Source organism: Aptenodytes patagonicus, chromosome 1 (genome assembly GCF_965638725.1).
Source record: "Aptenodytes patagonicus chromosome 1, bAptPat1.pri.cur, whole genome shotgun sequence".
NCBI lineage: Eukaryota > Metazoa > Chordata > Aves > Sphenisciformes > Spheniscidae > Aptenodytes > Aptenodytes patagonicus.
In genome coordinates this window covers 60979191-61001922 of record NC_134949.1, presented here as the reverse complement: position 1 = coordinate 61001922, position 22732 = coordinate 60979191, and the positions used below count along the sequence as shown (strand labels likewise).

At 44.4% G+C, this 22732-nt stretch overlaps 1 protein-coding gene across 2 annotated transcripts in view; it reads right to left on the bottom strand.

Moving 5' to 3' along the window:
- Positions 1-22732, bottom strand: part of SYN3 (synapsin III) — a 208747-nt gene that overhangs the window by 20210 nt on the left and 165805 nt on the right. For both annotated transcript variants that reach the window (XM_076338922.1, XM_076338931.1), the window contains 3 exons: positions 17865-17927; positions 8146-8288; positions 3223-3297 (listed from right to left, as the gene is read on the bottom strand). In XM_076338922.1, the coding sequence (XP_076195037.1) occupies positions 3223-3297; positions 8146-8288; positions 17865-17927 (281 nt within the window). The remainder of the gene's footprint in view (positions 1-3222; positions 3298-8145; positions 8289-17864; positions 17928-22732) is intronic.

Below are 22732 nucleotides of genomic sequence, written 5' to 3'. Positions count from 1 at the left end.
AATCTTGCCTAAAGTTTCCCTTCATTTCAGATTGTTTCAATCCTGCCCTCAAAGCCACCTTAAAATGTTTCTTTCCCTCCTTGGTATTTATATCAGATCTCCAGTTGGTTGTCATTTAGCCAAGCTATAAATATTTAGCTCATTTAATCTCCCAGTAGTGTTGGTCCCTTGGCATTTGTATTGGCTTTGCCTGAAAGCCCTCCATTATGCAGGCAGCTTTTTCCTGATAAGATGTCCTGCACGTTGGGGCTGGAATAGGATCGGAAAGTGAGTGCAGAATTTAGCAGGGAGTAGCCATCCCCTCCCTGATCTGTAACCCAGCGGCTCCTGCTTTTTACAATTTACTCTTTCAATTTCATCCTTTTACAGTCTCCTGCCTCCCTTCTATCCCCTGGGTGTTGCTCCTAGCCAGGCAGTCCCATCACACAGACCAGGCACTGCTTTGTCAGAGGGAGAGCTACAGGCTGTATCCCTTTTCTCTAGCCGTCCCAGAACGGGAACATGAACTGGTATGAACAGGGGCCAGGCCTGGCGGGTGCCCTCTTAGCTATCCTGGTGTCAGAGGAGGAGAGAGAATGACAAGAGGCATGTTATGGGGGGACTGCATCCCCCTGCTGTGGAAATGAGGAGGGAATGAGGCGGCCTGGTTTTATTTCCTGTGCAGCTGTGCCGCAGTCACGACCATTTCAATAAAAATAATAATCTCAGAACAGCAGATCTGTAAGCAGGACTATGACAAGATGCGGGGAGGGGAGGGAAGGCCACAGTCTCATGAAAACACTGACATTTTGCAGACCCTACAGGGACTGGGAAAAGAGCTGTTCTGGCCAAAGGACAAGTTTATGTCCTTGAAGCCAGCCAGAGTCCCCATAGCTTGACAGTATAATGATCAACTTGTGCGAACACAACGTCTGCGGGAAGAAGCAAGAGTATGGCTTATATGACTACCAGTGCTCTCTTATCCCTAATGAGGAGACCAAGCACGTTCACCCCAGCCCCCCTGAGGAAGAGAGCACCTGAGGAGGAGTCAGTAGCATAAGGAGGAGGAGAACTATGGACCCCATGAGCCAGGCAGGAGGCACTGCCAGCCCCCCTCCTGCACTGCTGTGGCCCCACACCCAGGGGCACCATCATGGGAACCACCTCTCTTCCTGACGGACGTCTCTAGGTGTCTGGGTTCAGCAGCCAGGCTCAGGGAATTGTTGCCCCTGCCAGAAACCCCGAAAGATACATGTCTTCGATGTTGCTGGCCCTAGGTGAGCACTGGGAGGCGGCAGGGCTGCTGAGGTGGAATAGCAGTGCTATGGGACAGAAAAGCGTATTTATGCATACGCATCAGGGGTAGCATTTGCAGAGGATTTACTGCCATTTTGCCTAGTATTGTCTGAACATGTGGATCCTTTGGGCTACAGTTCAGTACAGTAGGTACTTCAGGTTGCTCCTACTCATCCTACTACACTCCTGCTTTGTTGCATGCACTGATGACCCACAGATTTCTACGGGATTTGTTGCATTTGTGGCTGGATAACGCTAGAGTGGTGAATTGTGGTCTACATCTATAAAATGACCCTTCAAAATGCAGCAGGGCAGGCTGGCAGGAATCTGGGTTTTAGTCCTACAACACTGCAATAAGGGAATGTCTACCCTTTGTGTCTCTAGCTTCAGCTGTGTTATAAACAACCAGGATGCATAATAATGTCCAGTTCCCACAGTCCTATTAGGGTCTTACAGAGTCACCTTCAGCATCTGATTTGGAGCTTGGCTTGGTTTCCCTGTTTCACAGAATTAAAGGTGCAGAAGGGACCTTAGATGATCACCTGCACAACTCTGGTACCCCAAAAAGGAGACATTTCTGTAATCTGGTCTGAAAGAGGACAGAGATTCCCCATCTCCTCCAGGCAATCCATTTCTGTGCTATGCTATCCTTACTGTTAGGAAGTATAAGAAATGTTCAAATGAACCTTTTCTGCTATAATTTAAGCCCATTATTTCTTACAGTATTGTACTATTAATATAAAGATTGAGTAATGCCCTATTAGCAGCCTTTTACATATTTGAAGAGCTTTTGCCCTTTAAGTTTTTTCATCTTCAGGATGAAATGGTGTTCAGCTTGCGGACAACTTCTACCAGCTCTGTGACAGCTAATGAAGGAAAGTGAACCTCTGCACTGCAGGCATAGATTCATTATGCATGAGTCTACACCTCTACTGGAAAAATATCAGTGGTCTGCTAACTGAAAAAGGAAGAAAACTACATAAGCAATTGTTGTGTTCCTTTCTCATAGGCTGATTATATTTTCTCCTCTGAGCATTTCCTTCATTGTCCTTTGGGCGCTCTCCAGATCATTGCTATCTTTCTTCAAATGTGGTGCCCAAACCTGGACAAAGTCAGAATTAAACATGATCCTGACAAATTGGAGGTATAATCTAAAAAAACCTTAGATTCACTAGGGATGAGTGCCTACACATAATCTATGGATTCTATAAATCTATGAATAATCTACTTAAAGAAATAGGATGGAGAACAAGTGACTTGACAGCAGTTCTGCAGAATAGGGTTTGGGAGTTACAGCTAAGCATAAGTTACCATGAGTCAACAATGTCATGCAGCGGCAATATTAGCAAGTATCACAGTGATTTCAATATATGGAAGTACCATCTGCAAATTTTAGTCTGTAAGATGCATGAGGCAATTCCTTCTGCTCTGTTCAGCAGTGAGAAGACCTTAGCTAAAACACTATCCACTTTTGGGAGACTAATGCAAAAAAGCACTTTCAACACTTCAGCTGATAGATTTTTTCCCTCTGTTGAGCAGAAGAAAAACACTTTTCTGTGTCTGCCTCTCATTAGTAATGTACTTAGAATAACTTCTTGTTACTTCTTGTTTTGTGCTGTGACCTTTCTGATTTTATCCCTACATGTTTGTGCTCGTGTGCTTGACCTTAGTATGCCGGTCTCGTTTCCTGTGGCTACATTCACTAAAGATCTAATGATTTAGCAATGTTGGTCTCTAGCTGTACTTCCAGTCTGTTCTCCAAAATAGGACAGTTTGCCTTTGTGCCCTTAGTATTTTTTTAAGGAAACACTCGGTCTTTTAAACTTCTTTATCCAGCCTCCCGGGAGACCTCACTTACCAGTTCTCTCAATTAACTGAAGTCTGAAATACAATTCCTCCCTTCTAACCCAAGAATAGCTAATACTGTCTTGCAACCCTCTTCCTTACCTCTCTGTCATTGCAATCTGTTCTAGCATCGCGGAACCTGTGTTTGCCTTCCAGTTTCCAGAGATGGACGTCCTCCTAGGAAAACAAACCAAAACCATAACCTGAACATGAAAATACACTCCTGCCCCATCCTCCCTCATACTGTAGTCCTCATTCTTGGCTCCGTGATTGTACAGGAGAGGATGAGGTGAGGTTCTTCCTCACAGAAACCTTTCCAAATCCTGCCTCAACAACACTCATACCGGATATGTTGTTCAGACTCATGAAAGACTGAATGAGGAGTTAGACAGGGAAACCTCCAAGGAATCTTGAGCACACATCAAACTCTGTGAGTACTTTCTTTCTTTATATATAAGTCCCAGGAGAGCTGAAATATCTGAAGAAGTTCTCTGGGATAATCATCCTTGTGTTCTGCATCCTCCATCCATGGAAGAGCAACTCTCCCGGTAAACATCTGCCTGAGCAGCTTCACAAATGTCAGCTATGAGATTGTAGGTCTCCCTAACTTTGACTTCAATTGTACTGGTGTCATAGAAAATATGATTATACCGTCTTTTCACTGACTTTTCATCGACCTGTCTGTGGCTCACTGTGTCTGGACTTGGAGAATTTATAATTGCAAAATGGTTGGAGTCTCGTTAGCTGCAACTGATGGTTAATTTCCAGAAAAGGTACTGTTGCTAGCAAATCCTGGGTTTCATCATCATCCATCAAGGGGTGAAAAAATTTCCTTTTCTTGACCTAAGGTCAAGGCACAGGGCAGACCTTGGACAGCCTGCTGTGACAACATTGCGCAGATAACCCTGGCATAGCGTACAAGCTAGGACAAGTCAACAAGCTGACAGGATACATCCAGGGAGCATCTCCACGTTGGAGGATATTTAGGTAGAGATTCAGGAGGGGAGTATGAGGTGTGATACAGCACTTCAACATGAGGCTGGAGGAACCATCCATGCCAGTTCTCTCACTTTTTCAACATGGTGTGGAAAAGAGACTCTGAACTTGCAAAACTATGTGGAGCAGTGGTAATACTGATGTCCTACTGTAAACCTGGATCATTATAGTTGACTACCTAAGGTTCCCCTTCACTCTGCTGAGGGACAGCCTGGTGTCCTTTTACCATTTCTCTTCTAAAGTGGTTATGTATAGTTGCTGTGAAATTTAAATGGTCTTTGTAGCCCATACTTAAAGGAGTAGGAAGGGGGCCAAAGGAACATGATTACTGTGTTGAATAACTGTGTTTACATATAGTTGACTCTTGTCCTTTGTTCCCTTCAGCCGACGTCCATCTTCCTGCCATGTTTTCTAAGCAAAGGTATGGATTCCTCCTCAAGCTTTGATTGTTATGAGCCCTTTGATGGCCTGTAAGGTCAGTGTTCAACCCTCAGCCTCTCTTTTTCTTTCGGCATGGGATTCTTAGGATTATGTTTTTCAGTTCTGCAGTGGGAAGAACCATTCTTTATTAACATTTAGGTTCAGAAAATTGCCCTGCAGTGGCAGATGGCATCCAAAATCCCATTAGTACTGATGAGAACTCCTGGAGTCTGATTAATGGCAAGATGATTGGATATCAGTGTTTAGAAAATGTACCTGGCATACCAAATGTAAGCAGCTGTATTGTGCCTAAGAAAACCAAACCACAGCTATACAGTTTTGCAAGAAAATATGATGTGGGAAAGCTCCAAAAATGAGAACTCTGCTCCGGCCATTGGGCTGATTGGTTTGACTTGTTTATACCTACCCATCTCCAGCCAATATTGGGCATAAGATGAAAAATATTTCTCTCAGCTGTACCCCTAACTTTTCTGCTAGGGAACTTTCCTGTTTTTAAACAGAAAAGCTTCATTTGAAGCCCTCCGGACCAGTCACCAAATTCCTACACCACAGCCTCTGTCAAGATCACTCTTTTCCAAGCATGTCTGAGCAGTTCAGGTGTGAAGTGTGCCACCAAATTCTTCTTCTTTTTTTTTCTTTCCCTTTCTGTGTTCAACCTGAGTTGGAAAAGACGACTGAAAACAAAGATCTTTCCCTAAGGATGCCCTGCCTCAAACCCCATTTCTCTCAGGGACTCAAAGTCAAAGTGCTTCGAACCATCCTAAACGTCAGGGGGCTGCATCAGTGTACAGTCAGCATCTTAAAGGAAAGGATCCCAAGGTTTTAGAGATCAGTAGATCAGGCAGATTTGTGACCAAGACACCTTCAGCATTGCTTAGGATAAGTGGATAGACTAGCAGATCATGGGCTGTTGGCAATCCTATACTCACCATCTCCCAGCTGGGCCATTTCAGTCTAAAAGTAGCTGTAGTTTACACACAGTTGAAGTTGTAGCCCCTGCAGAGCATATTGAACAGCATTTGAGGTGACAAAATCAGAAGTCACACTCATGAAACTAGAAAGGAAAGGATATTACCCTCTTACTAAGAGCTGATGGCAAGGAATATCCCACCCCTGAAAGTCAGCAGCTGCTGGCTTAATGCAAAGTGAACATTTCATGAGTCTTAACTGGAAATGATCCCTCTGTTTGCCCCCAATTGGGGCGAGGGTGGAAGTATAATTTCTGCCCTGATTTACACTGCCACATGAGCATTATTTGTGTTTTCTCTTCACCAGTATTACAATGACAGTCAAATACATTTGGTGGAATTTTAGGCATGTATCACATGCTGCTTATCTGCTGTTTTGAGACTAGCCCAAGGCATGGACTAAGTAGGTGTTAGTAGTGTAAATGTGGAGACACTGCACTGAAGTCAATGGGAAACTGAACTCAAGCCTTGGGTCACGGGCTGGAAGGAAGTGCATTGAACATCTGGGGTGGGGAGGAACACATGAGTCACCCTGCAGCATCCTCCCTCTGGCAGATGCTTGGTACAAAGTAAACATATTCTGGAGAATTTTGGTACACAGCCTTTTCTCACAAAGAAGGGGGCCTTTAAAGTCTATATGTGTGGGTGAAGGTGTAAAAATACTGGGTAGATTCCATGGCTCACAGATCAAAGTAATTCACTTAGTATGATGCTACTGCAGATGCTGTAACTGCCTTAAGATTTGCTAGCATGACTAATGATTTTGAGTCTTCTATTTGAGACACCAGTGAGAGCTCTGATGTTTTGGGTGCTTTTCCCTCTGTCCTTGGACATACTAGGGACTTATTTATACCATAGAAGTAACCTTCTATTCTGCCTGATGCTGGGACAGGAGGAACAGCCCCCAGTGGGACTGACTATAGTGCTTTCCCAAGCTCACTTCCATAAATGGCGCTCTCAATATAAATCAACCTTCTGGGTTAGCAAGTTGCTGAGTGAATTTTGCTGCTTGCTTTCTTTGCTAATAAACTTCATTTCTCATTAAGGTGTTTCCCGTCCATGGCTGTTTTCATGTGAAAACATTTTTCATTTAGCAAACAATTGTTTGCGCAGCTATATTCCCAAGTGGGATTAGCTCTTAGTGTGACTGCTTTCTTTCCTCAATCATCTGGTATTATTTCTGATCCCTGTCTGGATGAGTGCGTGGTGAGTGTGAATAATAAACGGGGAGAGGATACGGTCAGGCTAACTAGGCCTTTGTTTCACTTAGAGGCAGGCTGGGGAGCAGGCTCTGGAGCCAGGGCTGGGTAGGTTGGCAGGAATAGGGAATTTTAATTGATATTTTAAACCTTCCTTCCTTTGGCCAATTTGAGCCAGACTCCCTGAGATGTTAATGTAATATTAGGCAACTGTGCAATTGTTGACCCGATCAGATTTAAAACAAATTTTCTCTCATTGAAGTAGCCGAGTGTCCCACAAGTCCTTCCCATGAAGAATGTGACTCAGTCATTACCTAGTTTACTTAAATACTTCTGTGCTAGGAATCCAACTGGGAACTTTAGGCAGCTATAGCTGAAAAATATGTGATTGTGTACATTTGATTATCTTATTTAACTATGTTTCACTAGAACTATGGCCTCGGGGTTTGTAAACATGGACCCAAAACTCACAGTGTTGTGGGTGTTAGGTAACATATGAATTTTTTCTGGTGACCTGAAGAACGTACTGCTGCAGCTGTCTACTTGTCCAGAATTTTGTGGCTGGATAAGGAGCTTCTGGAGAAGCTGTGCTATTTGGCTTTTCTCATCTACTCGTTTGCAGTAAGAAGAAACAGGTGTCTTACTGACTCATGTGGTTACATCTTTAATTGAGCTTGACAACTACTGAAGTTTGGCTGAATGCTTTTTAATATTTTTAAACATACCAGTGTTGAGGGTTGCCTTCATGCCACCTCCCTCACTACCCCACGGGGCAGGGAGGAGCTTTGGGGCACCCACAGAAATGTCTCTCCTTCTCCTTTCCCTCCTTTGTACACTTCAAGGAGCACACATGCAAAATGACCATGGGAACCCTGCATGCTGGCCAGGCTAAGGCCATTCATAACCGGTGCCATGTGCTCCTCATGCCCTTGTGTGTGGTGTCGTGATCTCCAGCTGGGGAGAGTTCAGGGTGTTGCTATGGGTTGGACACTCTAGGACTCCATGAGTTGCAGCTGGCTCAGTCTTTTTTATTGTTTCCCCCAGGTGGGAAGGGAGTGGGTTCAGTTCTCATTAGAGGGTACTGGGAGCTGGAGGATTTTGCTGGGAAAGATGAGCCCTTTGACAATAGGAGGCAGAGGTGATAGGTGATGGCAGAGCACAGTTGTTTTAGTGGGAACTAACTGAATCTCAGAAACAGGTAGAGAGAGATTTACTTTCCAGAAACAATGAGCTGGTGGTGAGTAATGGAGAAGATGGTCGGTGGATGAGGGATCTGGGTTCAGAGGTGGGAGGAGAACAGCAGGGGTATTCTTCAAGGAAATTAAGTCAGCTTCCTACTCCTGCCCAGAGCAGACACCGACTGAATCACATCCACAGCACTGTCTCCCCCCCGTCTCACTCCAGCACAGCCACGCACTCACATGTAAGCCTTGTAGTTACTGCCGATTTTCTGGATTCGGATGTCGTACTTGGAGTCAATGAATGGCTCGGTGGTGGCGTAGGTTTTTGCCATGGCTACTATGCTGGCCATGTCCCGGAAGTCGTGCTGGTTCTCAACTTTGACCTTGATTGCCAAAATCCAGTGAAAAAGTGACAAGAGCAAAAAGAACAGGAATACTTTGTGAGTAAAAGTCATCTCTGTGCCTCAATAGCACAATGTCAGTTAAAAACCACACAGACGGAGCTGGGGACAGAGCAGGGATTGTGTGATTTAAAGAGGGAAGTTCCCCAGGCCAACCCAGCTCAGAGCAAATTGACCCCTTTCTCCTTCCTCATACACAAGCCCTGGTAAACCTGGCACCAAGGAGACAGCTAGACCTTTGCCCAGATGGCTATTGCTAATGCTCTTTGCTTTCATGATGCTTCAGAAAAATATTTGATCTCTTAAGGGGCATTACTGCATTCAAACATTGGAACTGCTATTTCCCATGTTGGGATGGATGAAAACAGAGTATTTTGGGTGGTCAGGAAATAGAAACCAATGCCAGGAAATCAACAAGAGAGCTGGTTGTCTGCCACCTCTAGGCTTCAGTTCCCTGGCATTTCACATTACCCCCCCTCCAGACTTTCTTTGAGGAGCAGTGCAGGTCTCCTGGCTGGAAGCAAGCTCTGAAGGAAAAGGATGTCTCTGGGGGAGCCTGTGATTCTCGTGGAGATTTGTGTGAGTGTGATGCCATGGGCACATGTGTGGGACAGCTGGTTGGGTGTAGACTTGAGTCGCACTTGGAAATGAGAGGGCAGTGGCCTATGAGCTGGAGATTTTCTGAAAAGCTGGCTTTTCACAGATTTGTATTCGGTTATGAGAAATGTTCTGTATCTTATTAAAAAAAAAAAAAGGAAGAAAGAAGGACCAAAACAGTGGAAGCTCTAATGATACAATCAAATCTCTGCAAAAGCTAAGTGGTTTGGGAGAGGAAAACTGAACAAGCAGGTAGCAAGAACATAATGGACAACTTCACCTCATTCATACTACAAACCCCGGCCTTTAGTCTATTGGCAAAAACCTGCTTGGTGCATCAGAGAAACCCATGCAGTTCTTGTTCCTTAGAGCTGGATGGATGCAGGAAGGGTGGGTTAATTAGTGGAAAAAAGACCAACATTGTGTGAAAAGGGTGAGCAAGTGAGTGACTTTCTTTACATACTACCTACACTTTGTACTTTGGTAACACTTCGACACCACAGTTGGGGATTGCAACCCCACTTTGCTAAGTGTGTACTTGCTTGTGACAACCGGCCGGTCTCTGCCCCAGAAGTTTCCCAGTTGTGTCAGTGTGTGTGTTAAAGGAGGGTGATGCCAGACTATGTGGAGCCAGCTGAAGGAAATGTGTGTGATGGTATTTAGTGTTTCTTCGCAAAGAACAAACAAGTGGCTTTACATATCTGCCTTCAACCATGAGAGGGCAGGAGCCATCTTCACTAGAGAACAGAGGACAAGCTTGTTTCTAACCTATTTTATTCTGTTTAGACGGTTTTCTATAAGCGCCAGCTGTAACAAAATCCAAAGATACAGCCACATCCTGGTGCAGAAAAGCTCTTGAGAGCTGGACAGGTTGTGGGGAAGGTGAAAAGTGCAACTAGTTTGACCCATGACCATTTCTAGATGCCTGAATAAGAAGAAAAAAGGCCTGGTCTTTGCTTCTCCTTTTGCCGAACGCCAAATACCCCTAGGCCTCCTCCCTTTTGCTATGGTGAAGGTTGTGCTCTCGCTATTCAGGGACTGCTGAGAAAAGAAGCAGAGGAAGACAACAGTTGTTTGTGGGGTGGGAGAGTAGGAAAAAAAAAGGAAATAACAAACACAAAGGGGAAATACAAAGACAACCATTGCACGTCGTCCAGGAGGAGCAGCCTTGCTCTGGGCTGTGTTGTTCCCCTCTATGTCTGAGCAGGGTTGCGTGCGGTGCCGGCTGCTCCTGGCACAGCAGGCCAGGGTGATGCAGTAGGAAAGCCCTGGAGGCAGTGGGGGGAGCAGGAGAGGGGAGCACCACGCACGGGGAAAGCCCCCAGCCTGGGCACGGCTTGCAAAATCCCGGGGGGGTTTTTGCTGTGTCAGGGTCAGGTATTTTTGTTGCACTGATAAGAGCAGCACTGGGCTGAATGACATCAAGTGAGAGAGTCCCACCCAGATAAGATGATTGCAGGAGGGACTGCATGGGCAGGTGACACATGGTGTTACGATATATTCTCCTGGACCCTTTTGGCAATGGGAAAAGGCAAAAGCCATTATATAATGACCTACTTGGAACAAGGACATTTGTGGGATCTGAAACAAAGTGCTGCACTTGTGCAACAGATGTCTTTGGGCCCTGGCTGAAACATTTGCATTCCCAGCTCAGGAACATTTGTCCCAGAGGCAGAGGAAGGGATGCTGCTTCCCTCTCCAGATTGGAATTAGACCATATTGTTATTGCTAGAAAGGAGCTGTATGCTTGTCTTGTTAAATGGGGTTCTTCCTCAAAAATACAGCATGCTATGGAAAGGAAGGGTCCATTTCTTCCTCCTCTCCATCACCCCCTCCTTATGGGGAGAGAGGGAAAGCACTTGAAGATGTTTTCTCCAATGGGCCTGAGGATTTTTGGCTGGGTAAATAGTTAAAGAGGGGGGGACTCAACGAGGACACAAAGTAAGAAATGAAAACCAAAGATGACTCCCACAGTGCCACACCACTGCACAGTCCTCAGGAAACAGCTCTGCCATCTTCCCTGGCCCGTGCCAGAGCCCTTCCCACGGACTTTTCAGAGAAAGCATCTCACAGAGGTCCCCTTTTAGGAGATCACGGCCTTATTTCCCACCAGGCATCAAAATAATCACCACACCAAAGCTGAAATCTGAGCCACCGGTTGTTAATCGTTAGAGCCAGCCAAATTTGACAAAATAACAGCCGTGTCCTGGGTTAACGCTAGTTTAGTCCAGTGTACGATTATTACTTCATAAACAGGAAGCACTCGAGTTACGGTAAAATTAGATTTATTTTCCTGCCTTATCTATCAAGTCCACCATTTTATTAGCTTTCTGCTTTTAAATTTTGTATAATTCATTTCCTCCTGCCTTGTAACCCTTTTACATGTCAATAAAATATCCATTCTCCTAACAGAAGAAAAAACCCTAGAGATAACCAAAGCGAGGGTGGATTTAGTGTGATGCTAGAGGGCATTATTTAAGAAGGGACTATTAAAAATGATTCTAGAGCAAACAGTTACCAATTTACCTAATAAGGGGTAAATCTGTCTTCTAAAATGGCAGGTTGGCCAATGCATGAAACTGAGAAAAGAAGTTGGAAAGAGATCAACAGGAAGCCATTTCTCTTTTTTTTTTTTTTTTGCAACCTTCTTAGGATAAATGCAATATCCCATTAGCTGCGTAGAGGAGTGCAAACAGTGAGTGCAAACACAGCCCCTGCCCTGGCGGCCTGTTTGCTTAGCTGTGCTGGCTGTTTGAGCAGCAATAGACTCATTCTGGGGCCATCAGCTGCTGTTTGCTGTAGCGTTTTAGTGACCTGTTGTGAAGAGTTTGGGCCTGTGTATTGACAAATGCCTTTTCTGAGTAAGAAAGCTCCCCCGGAGAGTCCCTGCTTCCCTTCTGGCTCTCTTTAACTCAGGCACTGGCTGCGCCCTAGCACGCTCCCCGTCGCTGCAGTGGAGCGGGGATTCTGGCTGGACCCCTGGGGACATGCTCACACAGATGTGACCGTCCCAATGGTGGCATCTCAGAGGCTGATACTACTGCAGCTGGTGCCTGTTCCCATCCTCAGCCTGCCCAAGAGGCACTGATCTTGCTGCCCTTGGCTGGAGAGCAGTCTGAGGGACAGATCAGGAACAAACACTTCTGCCCCATCCCTGCTGTGGACCTTCTTTCAAGGCCTTCCTGCAAGACAGGATTTTGGAGAGTGGGTCCTGGCATTGTTAAAAACCCACCATGGATATTTCCCAGGCAGTCTTAGCCAACCCTGAGACCTGTGTGAGCACAGGTTCCTGCAGTGAGGGACCTGGGCAGAAATTTCTGCTTCCTCTGTCTTGTAGTTCCTGAATCTACTGCCTCTTATATATCTCAGATGTTCCTGGACACCAGGGTCCCAAGGCTACAGCACTCCTCTCTCATATTCAGCCTAAGCACTGCAAGGTATTGCCTCGAACTCCCTTTTGCTTTCGTTAGTTACGTGGCCATATGAAAAAATAGTCAGTCAGCCTAAGTGGCATAATTATAGTAGTCTGCTAGGGCTGCCCTAGCCTTGCCTCTCTGAGTGTCATCCAGAGTTAACTCTGCCTCACAGGTTAAACCCACACCACTTTGGAGATGGCTTGCAGAAGCAGTTTCTGTGTCCAAACTGGGGTTAGAGATTCAGCTGGAGGGTAAGTGTCCAAGGCTGAGCCAGGGCCGGGCTTGGCAACGTGGTGTTTAACTGAGTCTTGGTAGGCTTGTGAAAATGTCTGAGTGTTTTCCTCCAGAGGAACTGGTGTAGCCACACAAAGCTTGTGATTTTTCATCCACCTTGACCTGTGCTTAGCTTTTCTGTAGTGACTTTGCCATTTTGGGACAGTGGGTCTTCAGGAATGGCTCTGCACAGAGGGTTTCCTGAGTCTCTCCTTCCCTCTACCCCAAATTATACTCCCCTTCTCAGAAAATACCCGACCCAACTGACACACATTCAGTTTAGGCCTAAGTTTGACCCACCTCAAAATAATAAAGACACAACAAAGTCTGCATTTCCTTATTATCCTCACATTGAAGTTCTCCAGATGTTACACTGCCTTTAATGCATTAAGCCTTATAATCCCTGCTAACTTTCTAATGAAGAGCTGCTGTCAGCCCCGGGTCTTGGCAGCTTTGGTCCCCGATGCCCTGGATCAGTCACCGTTTTCTGCATCCAGCAAAAGGTTACAGACTGATGTGCAAGAAATGGGGATGCTTTTGCTGTTTTCAAGATGGGTGGTACCTCCTCACTCATGAGTCAGTGGGAATGCAGTGATTGGGCTGCTCTGTTGTGAATATTACATGTCAAGTCATTATTTGTTCTCTGTGAAAGAAAATATTTGTTCCTTGACAAACCAAGGCAGCCCTTTCCCCTTCCTTTCCTCTTTAGCACACTGGATTTTCAAAGCTCTCACTTTTGGAACATTCTATTTCCAGTCCCGAGAGAGACAAGGTGACGAGCTGTCCTTCCTGATAAAAAGCTTGCAGTATTTTTACATTACAGAGTGGCTCTGTTTAGTTTGTGCTATATTTATACCAGAGGGAAAAAAAAAAGAAGTCTTTCCCATCCAGTAAGAGAGAAAATAACTCTGACCACATTATTATGAACAACAAGTTTTTCTTCTACAATGTAATAAATTCATCTGAGCCAGGATTTGTACTGGGGAGGTGTTTTCATAATTATGGGGCAGGAGGGGACAGGAGGGGACTCTTAAACTGGCCTAATTAGAGAGGTCTAAAAATAAAGTAAGAGTGGCAAAATATATATATATATATATATATATATATATATATATATATATATATAAAATTCATATAAATAAAGCCACACGAACAGATACTGTTTTTCCTCTCTTTGCAGATCTGGCAGTTGTTTCCTTCTCATGATCTGACCAGGAAGAGGTGAAGAGGCTCTTTGAGTGAATTTGCAGTGCTGAGCTCTGTTTCTAGGGCACTTTAGGGTCATGTTAGCACACAAATGGCAGATATTAACACACTCAGATATTACCCCTTTATTCTTTTCCATGGGCTCTGACATTATGAGATCCGGAGTCAGGAAGAAGTGTTACTCCTTTCTCACTGTAGCGCTCACCCTATTCAACAGAGACCTCTAACCACACCCGAGGTAGGTAGGCTCAAACTGCACAATGCTTGAAAATGCCTTGACCTTTAGGAACTGCTGGGCAAATAATAGTTCAGTTCTGTGGAGGGAAGGACATCTCCTCTCAGTGTCCATCCATGGTTTCCCTGGAAGAGTCCTTGAGTACTGTTGACCCCATGAGCCTGGGCAACTTAAATACAACATGAGAAAGGTCCTTCTCTGCTGACTCCATTGTAAACCATTGTCTAAACAATATTTTTACAGATATTGTATTTGTGTCGATATTGTATTGGACCAGCAGCACACAGAGCATTTGTTATGATCTTCCAGTGCCAGTGAGATATAGAGTGACTCCAGTTGTGGAAGGGGGATAATGGTGGTCATGGGAGAGGCTGAGAGGGGCATATGTTCTGTTTTTAGATGAGAAGATTGTCTGGGCCCCTTTGTCTCTCTGGGTGAGGCCTATTCTTGGTGTCTCTGTTCCAGTCAACAGAGAGGCTGTTTCTGGATTTCTCAATGGAAATTTCAAAAGATGCCTTTTATTGCAAATTTGTTTTTTTCATCTCCACCTGCACCTTACATGCACCCATCACTTGGCAAGAGCACTTCTATCATTAATCGTATACTGCCACCCCTTTTTGTTCTGGCCTTGAATACTAACTGTTCCTCTTCCAAGCTAAAGACAGTCAATAGAGCCTGTTTCTTACAAATCCTAACACAGTTATTTTTCGTTTTAGCTTTGAGGATTCTCTGTTCAGCCCTCTGATTAAAAAATGTGGTGAGCGAATTTTGTGAAAATGTTGTGAAAAAGTTGTGAAAACAAAGGTTTTGTGAAAATTAAAGTCTGACTATTATAATTATGCTCTTTCTAGCCATTATTGCAAAATAATAAACACTCAGCACTTCTTATAGTGCCAAGAGCCTTGTGAACATGAATTAGCAATAAGTATCAGATAATCATTATAATCCCTCTGGTCTGTAACACAGAGAAACTGAAGAAGAACTGTGAAATGACACAAATCTCCCTGCAAGTCAATGGTGGAGCTCTTTGGGGAAGAGGCCTTTTCTTCGTCCAGAGTGTTTCTGGCTCCTGGCCACTGCCTCAGTACACATAAAGATAACAGTGTCTGGACTTCCCATCTTTGCTCATTCTTCTAAGACTTGGTGCCTCCTATTACATGTGATTTTATCATTAATAACAAGAAAAATGTAAGTACTTCCTTGACAATTTCTGCTGGTAATGAGATTGTAATCTGAATGCTCACGTCCTTTGAAGCACCCATTACAGGTACAAGTACATGGCTTGCTATCTTGGCATCGTTTGTTGCAGTAAGTACTATTTTTAATACTCACATGTGTACTTTGGCTAATAGGATGGTTATTTTATCCTTTGTTTCTTCAGTCACTGCTTTTATATAAAACATGACCCGATGCAGGTGCTTTATTAACATTTACTTTCTTACACTCATCTAAACCAAAAGCAAACCTCTCTCTTTTCATAGTACGTATATTTTACAGCTGAAGACCTGCTATTTCCTGCTATCATCTCTACTTCTGAAGACCAATGCAAAGAAATCCTTTAGCTCTCTGTAATCTCCTTATCATCACTGATTATTGCTTTTACATTATGATGGTTAAAACCACCATTATGTCTCCTGGACATGTTCCTCTTCTGAATTACTTAATTGGAAGTTTGATTTTTTTTTACCTTTAGGCATTACTTTTCTAGTATGCCCATAGTTCTGCTTATCTGTATTTCTCCTGACATTTTCTGTGGTTTCTTTCTGTCAGCCCCACCTGGGCTTGACCCCTTTTGTCTTAAAAATGACATGAAACAAATTCCTGTTACTTGTCTTTTAAACCAACTGACTTGTTCTTTATTTTATTTTCACTTTCTCTCTTCTCTTTTTGCTCTATGCAATGAAATGCAGTGGGACTTCAAGAAGACTAATTTAATCAGTCTCAACTTTCCTTCAGGCTGCTTGTGGCTGGAGAAGGGCGCAAACTAAAACCATAAGGTCAACAGTCCTTCCTTCCTGGACCTTTCCCATCTACTGAACAGAGCAGTGTTGAAACTCTGTGTCCAAATCCACATCCAGACTTTGCTAGTAGTCCCTAATTTCATAATGGACTAAAGTAAACTTGGCCTCAGACCAACTCTTTCTTCTAAGATGCTGGCTGTCAGCCTATCTTCATCTGAAATGACTTCCTACGTAACCCCCTTGTACCACTGTGTACAATTGTGCTTGGAGTTTGAATAGAAAGCCTCTTCCCCTATAACTTGTGACAGCAAAAATCAACATCATTAAAGAATAAAATAGGAGGGAAAGTGAGAGGTGGAAGAAGATCTGGTGTTTGGTGCAGAAAACAACACCTCAATATTCTGCTGAGGGTTTTGTCTGGAAACACTGTTAAGGTTGGGGTAATTTTCTCTGATTCTGCCCTCATTTCTGTAGCCACCAAGGATCCTTTGTGCACAAGAGAGACACATGAAGCCCTCCCTACATTACAGATGAAATTGCAGAGCAGTCAGAGAGATCCAGGACTGCAGGGTCTCAAGGAACTTGAAACCTTTCCTCAGGGAGAGGTTTCTTCCTCCTGGTTTGTCCTGGTTGGATTTTGCTAATGAAATCCTTCCTAGGGACATGTTCAGTGGCTTGCTCTACAAGCAGCTCTAGGCTGTCCACATGTACTCTAATTCAATGACACCTCTGCCTGTTTAACATATGCAGCACCAATATTTTAACAAACATTTCCTGCTTATTTAAATGTTTGTTCTTTGATGCTGAAAGCCAACTCCACCACTGGCCCAGGCATCTGAGCCCACTTCCTCTCCGGCAGCTACCATCCAGACAGGGGAACATTGCAACCAAAGCAAGAAAGATTATGAGAGCTTCCATGTGCAATCCAGGAAGCCAGAAAGGACTTCTGTTTCCAGAGCGTGAGCAAACAAGCTGTACCAAGTTTAAGTTTGGCATACCTATATATAAATTTCAGGCAAAGTGTGAGGCTGGGACAAGGTTTGTCTGCTCTAGGGAAGCACTGTGACAGGGGTATCAGTTACAAAGTTCATGTACCACCCATTTGGATTCAGAGATGATACATCAGAATTTCCTACTTCTGAACAAATCAAGTTTTAGACAGATAGGGGATGCTTCTTTAAAAGGTATATGCAAGAAAGAGGAGGCTAAAGTGCAGCAAGAATGTGCTGGCGATGCCTCACTGAAAGGGGAGCCCAGTCACCCCAAGAAACAGGGGCTGCTAATTCACTGGGGGAATAAAGATCCCAGAGAGCCTGGGAAAAACAAACAGGTCCTTCTGGGGAGTGAACTGTTTTTCAGGATTCCTTGGCAGGCAACCAGCCACTCTGCTTTGTAAGGCCTTGTTCTTCCTTGCAAGGAGGAAAAAAATAACTGAAGGGTTCCCGGTTTATTGAATAAGGTCATCATAATGCGCTCAAAAAGACCAGTGCCACTGCTCCTCATTGTGAGAGCTATGGGGTGTAGCTGCACATTACAGGTGCTTGAATAAACAATATTACCACTTTCAGGAGAGGAGAAAATATATAAAAGACGAGCCTAATGACTTCAGCCCAGCCAGCTTTTCCCCCACTCTTCACAACCCCCCTTCCCACATCCCAGACAGCCTCCAACCCAATACCACTGCCTGTCTCTGAGTGTGTGACAGCGGAAAAAGGCCTTTTCTCCCACAGGAACAACCACTGCAACCCAGATAGGCTGTGGGGAGGTTTAACCCCTTCGCTGGCTGGCCGCATGCTGTATACCATCACAGGAATGCTGTGCCACATATGTATCTGTTTCCTGAGCTACACATATTTTTTCTTTTACTTACCTTCCCCATTCCAGCATGTGCATGTCCCAGCTTGACCACTACAGGGAAATTCGGAGTTGTGAGCTGAAAGACAAAAGAAGGACATCCTCATTAGTATTTCTTTCCAGCCATTGTATTTGAAATAATTTACTTTTCTTTAGTAGCTTTTATCCCCTTCCTGGATGCTGATGGGAGGATAAAAAGGTCAAATAAAGATTGTCCAGGTGGTAGGACCATAAGCAAATAGCTCTTCACTGGGACCCATATGATCGGAAATGGAGGCCAGGCAGAATTCCTCAGATCTGACCCACTTTTGCTGCCTGATAGCAGTAACTTCTAAAACCTTCTTGTTTTTTCTCATTGCTTTTCCCACCCTGAACATATGAATGTGTGTACACTCATATGCATGTAAAAAAAAGCTGCACCTGCAAGCTTGAGTAAGTGAACGCTTTCAGCTGCTGAAAACATCCGATTTGTGAGAAAGACAAGGGTTGTTTGTTTTTTTCCACACAGGCTGCTTTGGCCTTTAAAGTGAGCGTGAGCAGTCCCTCAGCAGCTCCCATTCCCCTCCCGCCAGCAGTGGTGGGTGCAAGGAGAGAGGGAACAGGGGCCAACCCTTGGGTATAACTCACAAAGTCTACCTATTCATAAAGCCTCTTCCTCTCTTCTCTAACTTCAGGGGTGGGTATAGGGAATAAAAGAGAACAAAGAAGGGTTGGAGTCAGCAATAAAAATAGAAAAAATTATGTCATGTCTTCTCCCTGGCTTGCGTGGTGTTTACATTGGGCAGGGTCCTGCCATCCGAGCCATGCAAGTGCATCTTAACGCACATGTGGGATTTTACTTGGAGAACTGCAAGTATCCTCTCTGCCTTCTATTCCCCAGTTTCATGCTCATGCAAGGATTCACTTGGAGCGATTGGGTGAGAGCTGGGTGGCTGGACTGGTAGGAAGTGCCTGTGCCAGGAGTAACCAGGATAGGTACACCAGACCTCCCCTACATAGTGGTTGGTCCATGTCTACGCCTCTGCTTGACATTCCTGTGATCTTCATCTTGTCCTGTGCTCCTGATTCTTGTGATCTGAATGCTATCCCTTCAGTACATAACCTGTTATTTTTTATTGCATATTTAATTTTCTTTAATAGGAGTTCTTTTAAAAGACACTTTTGTCTTTACCTAAATGCCTGAAGTGATGAGCTCTATTCATTAAGCAGTTAACCTGGAGATCTGGCAATGGGAGGGAGTTGAAGTTTGACAGATAAATGGCTTATTTATTTAAGTTTGAGAATAGATAAACAAATTGTTCTTGTGCTAATTACCAATTGTCTGCATGGACAGGCAGGTGCTACGCCCTAAAGATAGAATGGTGCTGCAGTCTCCATCTGTGGCAGCTCACTATAAATAACAAAATTAGTAATGGACACTGATATCTTTTGCTATTCAGCTGCTTATGTAAAGAAATATCACAGGAGAAGGGAACAGTGAGTGCATCATGTTCTCAAACAACCTGTGTCACTTGTGAGGACCTTCTTCAGACAGAAAGCTGAAGGATCCTCTTCAGACCACAGAAGGGCACACAGCTGCAATAAATCACAGTCTTGGCACAGGCAGGGACCAGCACCTGCTGTTTCAGAAGAAGAGGCAAGGGATTGTGATAGGTGGCCATCCTGAAGCCCCATAGTTAAGCATATGTCCAGGCACGTGAGTTTGTGCTCTATTTCACCTTCGCCTCTCTAATTCATTGTAAGAGCCCTAAACTTAATTTGTTGCTGGCATAAATGAATCAAATGGAGGACTGCACCTGAGGCTTACTGAAGATTGGGCTGTGGATGGACCGTGCCAGGCCTTTAATGCTGGAAGATGAAAGGTAACTTAGTACTTAGGGCACCCACCTGCTCAGGCTCTGGGAGACCTGCCTCGCTTCCCAGCTCTGTCATCCATGCCCCATACACACTGTTTGAGCCAAAGCGCTTGCAAGACCCAGCCTCTGTTCCCTGTTTGTGAGCGGAGGCGGCAGCTGTTGCTACTCCACAGGAAAAGCAAGCTGCATGCTGCGAGCTGGCCTGATACCCTGGCAAGGAGGCCAAATAAGTGTTTGGGATAGATAATGTTATATCACCAGCTCAAAGCAGCCAGAGGCAGGAAGCGATGTCTCTGCTGCCCTGTTTGTGTACCCTACCTGCGGGTTTTACTGAGGGAGCCTGCCTCGAGCGTGGGGCCCAGGAGTGGGAAGCATCTGTCTTCCTGTGTACATGCAAAGAAAGTTTGGGATCCAATAAACAACCCAAGTTTACTGGTAGCCTGGAAGAAACCACCGGCAATGACAACACTCTGCTCAAATGTCTCCCTTTCTCTTTGCTTCTTGGAAACAGGAGCTCAGCTTTCTTGGTAAGGCTTGGCCTCATCCCATGTAGGGGTGACCAGCTGGTGCCAGAGCACGGTGGAGTCACAAGCCACTTGGGCTGGCCATAGTGCCTGGGGCTTGGGGTGAAACACAGATCCAGACTCTGACTATGCGGCAGCCTCACTGGGAAAGCTGCGGCTCTGGGGAAATGCTGGCGCATGGTTTGCCAGGAGTCTGCTTCTGCCACTGAAACCCCACCAAATTTCCATGCACATGAACCTGCCTTATGGAGGAACCAATGAGAGAGAGCAGCACATACACTTAGCTGCATTTTATAATGGGTTTATCTAGTGACAACGGAGTGCCCTTAGTCTGTGCTGAAGTTAAGCGGCATCAAAAGCTCTCGATAGTCCACAGGACTAAAGCAACCAGAGTCCACAACCACCAAATAATGGAGCTAGGAAGGCCTTGCTAAAGTGGTGGAAGCAGGCTGAACTCCACCGCAGTCAAGGGAGATATTGCCAGCTTCCACCAGAGTCTTGTTGGGACCCAATTCCCATTTCTGTTGCTAATAAAGTGGCCAGCAAGCATACTTGGCAAGCACCCAGATGGACAGGGAAGCCGAAGGAAGGGAGAACGTATTATACACGCCACTATGTGTATAATCACACACATACATGGTGAGAAGTCCTGGGGGTGGCCACAGCCGCCACCAGGGCAGACCCCTGAGATGAGTATTTACACATACTTAGTCATAGATTTCCTGGGAAAGAAGATGCTTACAATCAAAGGATAGCACCAGAGTTTAATAAGAAAAGCATGTTTTTACTGAAATCATGCAAAGAAATATATTTGTGTCTTTCTATGTGTTTGTTTATGTGTTGTAAGGGCTCTTTTTTCTTAGAAAAACACATTGAAGCTTTTAAAATGTGCAAGAACTGTTGACAGGGCTGGTATAGATGATGTCTGCGGGTTTTGGGATGGGACTGTAGCACTGCAGCTAGTTCAGTGATCAGATGCAGGGTGTTAGTTCATATGCATAACTCAACCCTTTGAATTAAAATCCTGTAAATGTATTTCCAGATGTTGTCACACGAAAGCCTTGAGATGGCAAGGTTTACATATGTGTCTAGAGCTTGGTGTATGAAGATGCTTGTTTAGAGTCAAGCAGGAGTTTGAATCCTGAATTAGGAACTCGACAAAGCCATCTTTGGTAGGAGGGAAGGGAGAGTCATGAAGTTATTTCCAACGTACAACACTGGTGGCCCAAAGTATATCATTTTAGCCCCTGATTTTAAGGGCTCTGCTCTGTGTGTAGTGTCACTGCAAAGATCACTTTGCAGTTAATCAGTATTTTGACACTGGTGTGTAAAAGTGAGTGCCGGTATGCACACATTAGCCTCTATTTGAAAACACATGGCTGTAAACTATGACACTTTCCCCTTTACCCTCTGCCCCTCCTGTCCAACAAATAATGAGGTTTTCAATACTTCTTGTAAATATATGAATATTTTCTGTATTTACTGCTGGTGGAGCAGTAGAACAGAGTTTGATATAAATTGATGTGAAGGGAGGAATCTTAGATGAAACCTGATCTATCCCATAAATACAATGCTTTCCACTCTTTTGTTTCACTGAGGCCCTCAAGAGAGATTCTGATCGTAGGTCTGTGATTTTGTGTACTGACCTGTAGTCCATAAACAATGCAGAATGTCTCTTTTGATTTCCTTCTGCCATGTTTAGTTTTGTGCATTAGTTCACATTATCCATCTCATCATCTCATACAATGCAGTTTCAGTTTCCAGTATTATTTTTCTTCTGCAAAGCCTTTCCAGTCAATGCTAAAATGAATAGTCCAGGGTGCAATGACATCATGGATAATATTAGGAAGGATTTGGGGAGACGGGAGATGAAGACATTAAAACTTTGGTCTCTTTGCACCAATATTGTATTCCCATAGCATCTAGTGTTTTCAATCAGGCCAGAAGCCCCCATAGCACAAGGTAGTGTAATTTTTGCTTCACCCTTCCCCCAGAAGTAATACTGTGAATTTTTCAAGCTTTTATACTCTAAAACTGGCCTTTCTATTTATTTAGTTGCCTTAACTTCTATAATGACAAAGTCTGTTCTGGGTGGGTACCTAATGGATTATGGGAATGTTGTTCATGCACTTGAGAGCTAAATGTTGAAAGTAATGTGTGTGGCACTTCCCTGGTGTCAATTAAGTTGGAGGAGCAGTGAATATATATGATTTCTTCTAAAAGCAAGCAAGCTGATTCAAACCTACAGGAAAGTAATGATGTCATGACATGATGTCATTGTGTTTATGGAACTATCTTACTGAAAATCTGAGCTGAAGGTCAGCACTGGTTGACAAGCATGGCAATGTCAGGGCTGCATAGTGAAATACAGAGGAGAAGCAGTGGTGCTCCCTATTATTCACTTACTCGCTCACGAGTTGACGTAATCACCAACTGCATGCAGCATGGCTCACTCAGTGGATTAATACTGTGGCCCCATGGAGGTTTGTGGTGGCCAATGACTA